The 10,752-nt window shown below is 34.4% G+C and overlaps 2 protein-coding genes across 2 annotated transcripts; both read right to left on the minus strand.

Annotated features, from left to right (window-relative positions):
* Window positions 1–360: 360 nt before the first annotated feature.
* LOC130612376 (uncharacterized) lies at window positions 361–2,220 on the minus strand. Its single transcript, XM_057433681.1, has 3 exons — window positions 1,312–2,220; window positions 687–783; window positions 361–399 (listed from the first exon to the last, which is right to left on the minus strand). Exons 1-2 carry the CDS (start codon window positions 1,869–1,871, stop codon window positions 687–689), a joined length of 657 nt encoding a protein of 218 aa, XP_057289664.1. The 5' UTR covers window positions 1,872–2,220; the 3' UTR covers window positions 361–399.
* A 1,513-nt stretch (window positions 2,221–3,733) lies between these two features.
* On the minus strand, window positions 3,734–10,486 carry LOC130612378 (queuine tRNA-ribosyltransferase catalytic subunit 1-like). Its single transcript, XM_057433682.1, has 9 exons — window positions 10,376–10,486; window positions 8,636–8,873; window positions 8,237–8,305; window positions 7,382–7,435; window positions 6,870–7,149; window positions 5,647–5,785; window positions 5,322–5,397; window positions 4,830–5,024; window positions 3,734–4,097 (listed from the first exon to the last, which is right to left on the minus strand). The coding sequence occupies exons 2-9, from the start codon at window positions 8,849–8,851 to the stop codon at window positions 3,945–3,947; spliced, it is 1,182 nt and encodes a 393-aa protein (XP_057289665.1). The 5' UTR covers window positions 8,852–8,873; window positions 10,376–10,486; the 3' UTR covers window positions 3,734–3,944.
* Between the last annotated feature and the right edge of the window lie 266 nt (window positions 10,487–10,752).

The following is a 10,752-nucleotide window of genomic DNA, read 5'->3' on the forward strand; positions in this document are numbered from 1 at the left end:
GGAAATGGAAAATAAAATAGGATAGGGATTGCTAAATATGAGACCACAGAGAGTAGGCTTTATTTATTCTCGTCCCCAGAGCTCCTTGAGATAAACCTTGAGGTTCATCTCAGAGAGCTCTGGGGACGAGAATGCTGTTCACTTTTTTTTATTTCAGTGTTAAATACATCAATTGAGTCCATACTTTTAACCGGATCAGTTTTTCTACATCCTGTTCTGCACGCAAGGGATGGACATGCTACAAAACTAATTTTCAAATGGCTTGGAATGCAAATACCTACCTTATGTAATGGTGTTTTCCCATCCTTGTCTTCAAGGTTAATCAAAATGCCTGGACATTTAAGAAGAGATTTCAGAATCTTTGAGCATTGCCATGATGCAGCTATATGAAGCGGTGTCCTATGTGACAATGTTAAATAACAACATTTAGACCACTTTATCATGGATGACTTGCCAATGTTTAAAACCAAAGTACAAAAATTCAAAGCATTACGGATTTTAAATTTTTGGAAGCACAAAATTCAAAAGGAGCTGAAGTTACAGTTTTCTATATTTTAGCATAATCGGTGTACAATTTTAACCCAATCAGCTATAAATTAAGTAAGAGATAGAAAAGCAGACTTGGCCCACGCACATGGTAAAATGTTAGTCAACGCCTCAAGAAAGAAAAACTTGGAATCACTGACCTACCTCCCAACTTCGTCTTGTAAGTTGATTTCTCTACAATCTTTCAGTCTGAGTAAACGTTTCGTTAGTTTGTTATATTTTCCTTTCCACGCATACCTGCAAAATATTTTTCACATAAAACATGTTTCACTTATGTTTATACTGTCTCCTATGTGGTTAATTAATTAAAAGACCTAAAAACACTGGACGACTCAATAATTGGTATTTGACTAGAATCCTGGTTCTTATTAGAGTTGCCTGGTGTTAAAACCTCTTTGCCCAATATTCATTAAAAGGCAAAAAGGCCTAGGAGCGGGGTTAGTGCAATTTAAAAAAGTGGTCGGAAGATTTAACAAACGTATTTTTACATACTTTAGTTAAATGATAATATAAATAAACTGACTGAAAACCCAACCTTGTCCCTAGGGCTCTTCTGCTCCTATAATAACTATACGTAGTCCTTTGTACGTCATTTAAGGCCGTTCATATATACCAAGGCCGTAGATAAAAGCTTTTTTCAGGATCAAATAAAGAAAAATGAAGAAACATTTGAGGTTTAAATAATCAATTCCAGGCTGAAACAAATAATTGGGTTTCTTATTAAAAAAAGTGTACACATTGATGTAGGTGTACATGCAACATTACCTATGCAAAGAGCTCATCTCATTCTCGTTTACACTATTATTTGGATAGCTACCAGAGTCCACAGGATGTCGAATTCGAGGAATATTCTTCATTTTCTGCGTCTTATGTTCAGTTTCATCTTTCCACACAATCCCATTATAAACCTTATGAACATACTGCTCTGCAGTTTCACGATATCTTATCGGGATCTTGTCTGGATTTCTTGGTTTATGACATTTCGTGAACACTCTTGCGTCAGCCATTTTCTGCAGTCTTATTTTATTGTTTTTGTATTTCCTGAGTCTATCCTCGCCCCATTTTCTATCGATGTCTTCGTCTGGCACGCCATAAAAAATATGCTTAGGCAACGGGTCTATTGTCTCTATTCCGAACACATCGAATCCATAAATTTTTGGTAAAAGCGGCTCCAGTGTCCATGGAAGGCGTTCTCGCTTTATCTTTGATATCTCAGCTTTAGACAACTTTTTGGATCGTTTACTTAAGGTTTTCTGACTCAACAGCTTTTGTTGGCAGGGTGTGTGGACAGAAGGTGGTAGATAGATAGATAGATAGATGTGCATATTTTACATGGCTAGCCTCACAAATATCGAGGGATATACCCTGTCTATTATTTCCAGGAGGGGCCATGGCTTAGATGGAGAGTCCTAGAGTATTTAATGCTCATTTTGAGCGACGCAGACCCAATTAGGGCCCGCGCTCTACTAGACAACTCCCGGCAACATCCAACGGCCCACACAGTGTGCCATCTTCCCAATTTCCCTCACATGGCTTGGGTTAACCCGGGGCTATGGTAACATTCACTCGCCCATGTTGAATCGCCGTCAAGAGGAATCGAACCCCGGTCTCCCGCACAGAGTACGAGAGCTATAACCACTAATCTACGGCGCCACAAAATTGGATTAAATTTTCATGGTTACCTTAAGTGGATTAATTTTGGCAAGGATTGAATTTGGCGAAATTCGCCAAATTAAATACCCGCCAAAATTTTGATAACTGACTATACGCAAGCAAGAAGAATAGAATTACATGTACAAAATTGGTCTGCAATCCCCTGGCAGAAGACAAGGAGTGTTTGATGCAAAAGCTATTGATTTCACAACGCCGAGCATTGGAGAGTCTCGTGGTGGTCTTAACCCTGTTCGCGAGACACAAATGAATGGTTCAGGATACATTCCTTCTGCTTCGTTGAAAGTAAATTTAAAACTCCATGAACAATCTGGACGTAGATAAATAAACAGAACGTTCTCAGCAGACCTACTTTAAAAAAATAACGATCAATTGAGATTGAAGTCATTGCATTGACTTGTTTTGCTAGTCCCTCAAACTGATCCAAATCGTGCATGACACTACCTTAAGTGGATAAATTTCGGCGTGTATTTAATTTGGCGAATGCCCAAAATGGAATATTTGACGGGGATTTAATTTGGCGAATACAAAAAAATGTTACTTTGGTGGGGATTTATTTTAGCGAATGACAAAAGAAAATTTTGTCTTAAAAGGTTTAAAAAATATAATAAACATATATATAAACACAAGGTTTGTTATAGAGTTAAAAATTCTATTCTTCTTGCTTGCGTATAGTCAGTTATCAAAATTTTGGCGGGTATTTAATTTGGCGAATTTCGCCAAATTCAATCCTTGCCAAAATTAATCCACTTAAGGTAACCATGAAAATTTAATCAAATTTTAGGGTGGGTGTTTTACATGGGCTAGGACATTAATTGGTTCTTCATTGTGGATGTTTTTATCTATTTTTAAGCTAAAAATCACGCAAAATTGGTCAATGTCGTGGCATATAGATATATTTAGCAAACGAACAAATAGTCTTATTCTGGTAAAAAATTTCAAACATTCCGCATATTAGTTTTTATTTTTTAAAAAACTTATCTCTTTCTCGAACACACGCCTTGGTCTCTTGAAATTCTGTCATTATAATTATTTCCTTATACCAAAGTTTCAATTTCTCGAACAAATTTTCCATTACCTCGACACTTTGACACTCCCTTCAATCCCTTTTGATTACTCCTAGTCGTTCCTTATCACACCTAGTCCTCATACCTTTCGACGTTTCACTCTTAGTATCTTGCTACTGAACAGCATACTATGGTATGTGTGAAATCCCTCTTTTGCTATACGTATAAAAAATTAGCAACGACGCTTCTTTTTTCTTACGCAGCTATGTGTTAATTTCCGAATGAATTCGACCAAACTCGTCTACAAAGTCATTCCCCATGTACAGACTCGTGCGTTTGCCGCGATTGTACTTTTTGTTTTTTACTACATATACTTACAGTGACAAAATGTTTTATACGCCAACTAAAAAAAGGCAAAAAAATCAAACCATGTGTACGCTGTTATAAGCAACCATGATATAAACCAGTTATTGAAAAGCACAATTTGTAAGCAAAAAAAATATTCAGGGTACCACTTATAATTTATTTCCCACCCTAATTTATCTGCTTACGTTAAAAATCCACGTTCAGCAAAATCATGTTTTTTCTTAAATATGATGAACCATCAATTTCACTTTACTACTTTATAATGTCTTCATAGAATATCTCACAAAATATCAAATTCGCCAAACAATGTATCTGGAACGTATCTTGCACCATTGTATTCGAAGAGAAGGGACGTCAAGTTATCAGCTCAATATTAACAGCTTTAAAAGCTTCTACTGTCCATTGAGGATAGTTTTTATTAGGAAACAACATCAACATAAAAGTTTGAACAAATTCTTCAAAACAATCATCTTTAATACTTTGACGAAGTTCAGCCATTAAATTCATCTAGAAAGAAAAAAATATAGCAACTGGTAACATAATTAAAGGGATTGTTAGTATATAATCTATTTTTGTTTAATTTTGACCCTTTCTATTCTCGACATGTTGAAGACTTTAGTAAATACCAGGATATATTCAGGAACTAAATCTAAAATATGAAAAACGTTCGTGACAAAAGATTTTTCCCGCCGAAATTTTTGGTTCTCATACTTTTTTTTAACTTTGTTGATTTTGCATAGTGAACACGTGAACGAACGTGAAAACGTTGGCGTGACTGGGAAATCTCGCCAACATGAATTCATTTGAATATCATTTCGATTGTTTTTAAATGCACGAAATGTAGCTGTTGTTGCCATCACTCGACGGTCGCAAGTATTTTGTTCCCCGCTTACATTTCATGTATTTGTTTAACGGATACTCCAATTAGAAATGCCAATTTATACGTGTTTATCTTTTTATCTATATTGGTACATCTTATTTCTAACTTGAACATTTCGTAACTATCGCCACTACCCTTCATCACATCCTATAGCACTGAATTAAATTTAAAATTGGGGCCAGTTTGCACAGAAATAGTGTTAAAAATTACAAACAACGCTTGGTGGACGATAGGCTTTCATACGAAGTTGTTAAAAAGCGGGGAGGACCCTATTACAGACTTCTTAAAAGCCTTATCTACTCAACGCATTGCTATAAACTATAAAAACAAACAAACCTTGTTTAAAAACTAACACGCACCTGATATTTGATATTATGTACAGTGATCAGATGACAACCTACAGATTCTTTTCCAATCAAACTGTGTATAAAAGCTCTAGTGTATCGTTGACATGTTGAACATCTGCATTTGTCATCGATTGGAGAAAAATCTGTCGCGTATTGATTCGCTTTTAAATGCAGCTGACCAGTTGGAACAAGCGCTGTACCGAATCTCTGAAAAAAAAAGTTAAATGCATTAAGCCTCACAAGTTTCGGCAGATAAAGTTTTGGCGGGAATAATTAAATGAATCAAGTTTTTAGCATACTCAATGATGATGTTTTTTGACGAAACTAAAAACTAGAAAAAAAACAACAAAAAACAGAACTGAACTGAAGTGCAAAGTGAGTTTTATTTAACACGAATATTTCAAAAATCGGTCAATCTCAACTTTGACCACTAACAAACAATTATGACTGATGGCAATATATAATTTTGGTTTGCATTATGCTATGTTTATATGAAATTCTTACCGCTGTTCGCGTTGGGTACACACAGTCAAACATGTCAGCACCAAGAGCTGAACAAACAACTAAATCGACAGCATATCTAGTAACGTAAAAATACTAGTAACATGTGAGTAAGTGAAGGTGGTGAAAATATACCGTAATAGAAGTGTAGATTACAATAACAAATTCGAATGGATAAATAAACAAGTAAGTGAGTGAGTGCGTACGTGATTAGGCGAGTGTGTATGTGATTAGGTGAGTGCGTGCATTAGTTAGTGAGTGAGCGCATGAGTGAGTGAATGAATGAATGAATAATGGGAGAGCATGGCGACACACAAACATTATTTACCCCACACCCATCACATAGATAGGTTTGTCTTTCGGTAACAGTCCTGTACAGTGATGCACTACTTTCCAAAACTCATCCTTCTCTTCTCCACCACTCAAACCTCCGATTGCGTAACCAGGAAGGTTTCGTTTAACCATTTCTACAAAGAAGTAATCACAGGCTCCATTTATTATTTGTGTTTAACATTTATTATTTGTGTTTAACAAAAATAACGCACATGAAAAAAGGGCGTTTTTAATACTTTACATTCATTTACATTGCAACAATAAAACGAAAACGTTATACGCTTTTATCTTATATATTAGAGTTTTTGTTTCGACTATGGTAAACTATAGTCAAACCCTAAAGATTTAAAATCTACCCTAGCTGTTTGTTTATCTCCTACATTTAAACTAACTTTTGGAAACAAAGAATGAAATGGTAAACTGAAAGAAAAAAAGGCTTTCAAAAAGAGATCGTGTTTTCCACAACCCTTATGTAGCCATATCAAGTTTTAATTCTGTTATATAGTATATTTGACCTTTTTAGCATGACAATAACGATTTCGCTAGTAAGTTTTCGTACTACGAAAAATGAAATACGAGAAAGGGACATGTTTCCTTGTGGCAGTAAGAATCGCACAAAATCTTTGCGGAAATCATTACACAGAAAGCGCTCGGAAAGAAGTAAAATTGTTTCGAGACCTTTCAGCAAGGCTTAAAGTAACATTATTTCTAACCGACAGATAAAAAATGATATAATACAAACAAAACATGGGAACAACTTATGCTCATTTTGACTAGCATCTAAATACACTAGCACTCTTCTCACCGTGCTTAGTCTTTTTGTGCATATTCTATTCTATATAATGCTCCATCTCAGCTGCTTTTATCCTTATTTGTTTTCAATAAATTTTCACTTTATATAATATTCATTTTTTACTTAATCTATTTTATTATTATTTTACTAACTATTTTTTACTATTTGTATTTATTCAACAGGACGGTCATTGATATCAGTTCTTTGTATATATGTACATATAATCTGACGATCTTATCCTGTATAAATATTCAAAAAAAAACATTACAAAAATTAAGCTCATTGAAGTATGAAATTTTAGAGGTGGTAAAGCATGCTAAATGTCAGCTGAGCATCAGCTGGCATCACTAGAAAGTGAGTACAGAAAAAAATAGCTTGTTGCCTGCTAGCTTCTTTGAGTGTTTTTGTAAAAAAGAAACATTTACCTTCAATACAAGCAGTTCGTAGTGACAAGTTCAATCCACCTTGAATTATTGGAAACAAATTTTGATGCTCCTTTCTCTTGTGGCCTTGAATACATCGATCTAACCATCTAATAGATCTATGCATGGCTTCTTCCACACGAGGGCCAGTAATTTTTACATCAACAACATCGTCCAACTGCATCATTATGTCAGCACCAATTGCATTCTGAATCTCCATTGATTTCTCGGGCGTTAGCATAATATCTCTGTTATCGTATGGTGAGCGAAATTTTACCCCCTTCTAAAAGTTACAAGAAAGAGAAAGGTGATAGTTAGTGTAATCACAGTTCACTACTCACACTTTAACAACAATATATTTTACTAATACTGAAAGGAACATGACATCAAATATAGCTAACCTGTAAATGATGCAATTTCTAAGACAAGCTTAAATTTTAGATACTAAAAATGCTTGCATATACAAGAAGATCAAAATATTCAATTAGCATTTTCAGAACGATAACAAAACAAACCTCAGTGACTTCAGAGAGTTCGATAAGTGAAACCATTTGAAACCCACCACTGTCCTAAATATTTTTTTTCAAAACATCACTTAGAAAAAAACAGACAGAAAGTATGTATATACTGTGTTGAAAAGTGTATACCATATCTTCTGATGTTCAATTAAATTTATACTGTCATTTACTTGCTTTTTGAATGTACCAAAAGAAGTACATCAATAATTTTGTTATGCCAAAATTGTGTTGCAGTCTCTTTTTACAATTAAACCGAAAAGCTTCTAATGCCAATAAACATGTTTCTTTGTCTTAACTATTTTAGGAGCAGAGAACAGAGCATCCAAATAAATTGTAGTAAATACAGTTCTTTTTTAATTACAAATGTTGCTTTTTGTGTCTTTTCAGTCTCTCTTTGAAACTAAACTCGGAATAACAAATAACTTTTATATTTTTGCAACATCTATTTCAAATTGTTATTGCCACAGCTCCTGTCAAATTTCATCTGCTGTCGTTTTTCTGTCTGCTGTAATTTTTTATGAGGGGTAAAAAAACAGTATCCCACATGCTCTCATATTACGTAAAATAAATTTTAAAATAATTAATACTTTTTGAAACTATTGGCATATCCAGTAAACCAACAAGGAGTTTTGTGACTGAATCAAGGTTTTTAAACATTATTTCCTTTCACAGCTGTTAGAAAGCTTACTTTACTGTCAACTTTTGTCATACAGTACAAATTGCTTGTAAACACATCTAAGAAATATTTTTGGAAGTTTTTTAAGTTTTTTAAATAGGTTTAATTATTTAATTCCTTATTATTTCAAATAACAAACAAGAATGTAAAGCTAGATTCTAATGTACAGTTATTACCGTCAATAATGCTCTGTCCCAATCCATAAATTTATGTAATCGCCCAACAATATTCAGTAGCTCCACACCCTAGAAAATAAACTTAAGAAATAGAAGTGTTTAAAATAATGAATGGGTATGAAAATTTAAGGGGACACTCCAAAGAGATATGGAAGCCTCGTAGGGTAGGCTGGATAAAAAAAATCATTTTTTCCTTGGTTATGAATGAAAGTAGTGTCCGTCACTTCAATAAATGTTTTTAAAAAGTTTATTTAACCTCATTTCGAGACTGGGGGCTTTACACAAGTAAAATAAGACTGCCTGCCTCAAAGACCACCGATGTTGACCTACTAAAGACCATACTGGTGGATCCAGTAAGTTATCTGGTAAGTTACAACTAAAGCAAAATGATTTTCTTACGGGTCTCATCCCAAGATGATACGTGTTTGCAAGTATAATTTGACAGTCCAATTCTCTGAGCTGATCACATGTCATTCCCTTCATAGTACCTTGAGTTCCTACTGGCATAAACATTGGTGTCTGCACATCAAAATGAGGAAGTTTAACAATTGATGTTTTTGCTCTACTCTTAGAGCATTTGGCCAAAACCACAAACTCAAGTGGCCAGTCCGCCATAATTCAAAATGTGGATCAATTTCTAAAAACAAACAAAAAAATTAAAAGTGGTAGGTATGGTTTTTATAAATTTTATGTGCAATTTAGAACACATGAAGATAGATGTGCATATTATACATGGCTAGCCTCACAAATATCGAGGGATATACCATGTCTATTATTTCCAGGAGGGGCCATGGCTTAGATGGATAGTCCTAGAGTATGTAATGTTTATTTTAAGCTACCCAGAGCCAATTAGGGCCTGCACTCTACTAGACAACTCCTGGCAACATCCAACAACCTACACAGTGTGCCATCTCCCCAATTTCCCTCACATGGCCTGGGTTAACCCGGGGCTATGGTAACACTTGCCCATGTTGAATTACCATCAAGACAGGGTGACTACCTCTTTTTTTTTATTTCATGAGTTTGAACAGAACGAGAGTTATATGATGAGTTTCTCCACTATTATAGGTTAAAAATTGTGGAAAAAAAATTAATACTAAATATCTACAAAAGAAAAAAATTCTGGTGTCGAAGTTTAGTGGTTATCACTCACGTACTCTGTGCGGGAGACCAGGGTTCGATTCCCCTTGAAAGCGAATGGGATATTGAAGAAGCAACTGTGAGGCCAATGTCACGGTTGTGGGTATATTTTTTGCTGTGCCCTTGCTTACTAACTCCACCGAGTTTATCATAACTACGAGTGTGTTGAAATTTCTATATTCTGAACTAGTACGTAGAAGAATGTTACATCCCGAAGATAGAATAAAGGTATTGGGCAGGTCAATAATCACGAAAAATGTATAAACTTGAAAGTCCAGGTGTTCATAGATGACTTGCTATCTTGATAAATTTTGCGTTTTTATTTTTTTGGCAGGCAAAATAAAGCAATTCAATTATATAGCTAATAATTCTTTTTAGAAGATCTGATTGGTTAAAAAACTATTTGCCTGCCAAAAAAAAAATGTAAACAAAGTTTACAGCAAGTCATCGATAAATTTTGATGCTGAATTTAGCTAAACATGTTAGTCATTTTTTGTTGAAAATGATCGGAAAATTTTAAGCATGTTGATCCAAATCTAAGAATAAGATGATACAGACTATTTAAAAGATACATACAGACTAATTAAGCAATTAATTAAATAAATCATAGTTTTGAACCTTGTACTTTAAAACTGGTTTCTATGAAAGCAGACAAAAGTTGCTTTCAATTGGCTTTAACAAACTCTTCTAGCATCTTAATTGATTTTTCTTTAAGTTATGCACAAAATTGACTTATATTGGCTTAATCAGTCTGAATGTACCTTTTAATTAGTGTGTAAAGTTGACGAAAATTTACAGATCTTAGTAGCTAATAGCCAGCCTTTTTTAAGCTAGCTAGCTATCTAAGCCTACTTGCTCACATTCCAGTATACGAGACCACAGGCATAGGGTAGTATTTCTGTTTGTTAAAAAAGTGTCACCGACTTTCAACGCAACTTGATAGCAAGTTAGTTAGCTGAACTAATTGGTTATCGATATTAATTACAGGTTTTCCCTAACCTAATATTTTTAATCTTTCACTGTTCACCACGGAAATGATATTTTCTGCCCATGTGCTTGACTCGTGCTCGTAGCTCATCCAGCATATTTTTGCCGTAGTTGAATGAGCATGAAGGAGAGCGTAGCCAGCTTACGTCACCGGATGTTGGCCAGGGGGTAAAGATGTCGTTAGATAACCCAAATACTTGATTAATTTTTTTATAAAAATAAAGATAACTTATCAATGTATATTTTATAATATTATTTTATTAAATAAGTTATTCTTAATGGCACATTAATGATAGAATACTAAATACTTTGATATAAAAACTTGTAAAGTTCACACTGCTCTGGGGGTTTCTTGAAAGTGATAGAGTGCTGGGTTCTCAAAAATATAA

The sequence above is a fragment of the Hydractinia symbiolongicarpus genome, chromosome 10 (assembly GCF_029227915.1).
Source record: "Hydractinia symbiolongicarpus strain clone_291-10 chromosome 10, HSymV2.1, whole genome shotgun sequence".
Lineage (NCBI taxonomy): Eukaryota > Metazoa > Cnidaria > Hydrozoa > Anthoathecata > Hydractiniidae > Hydractinia > Hydractinia symbiolongicarpus.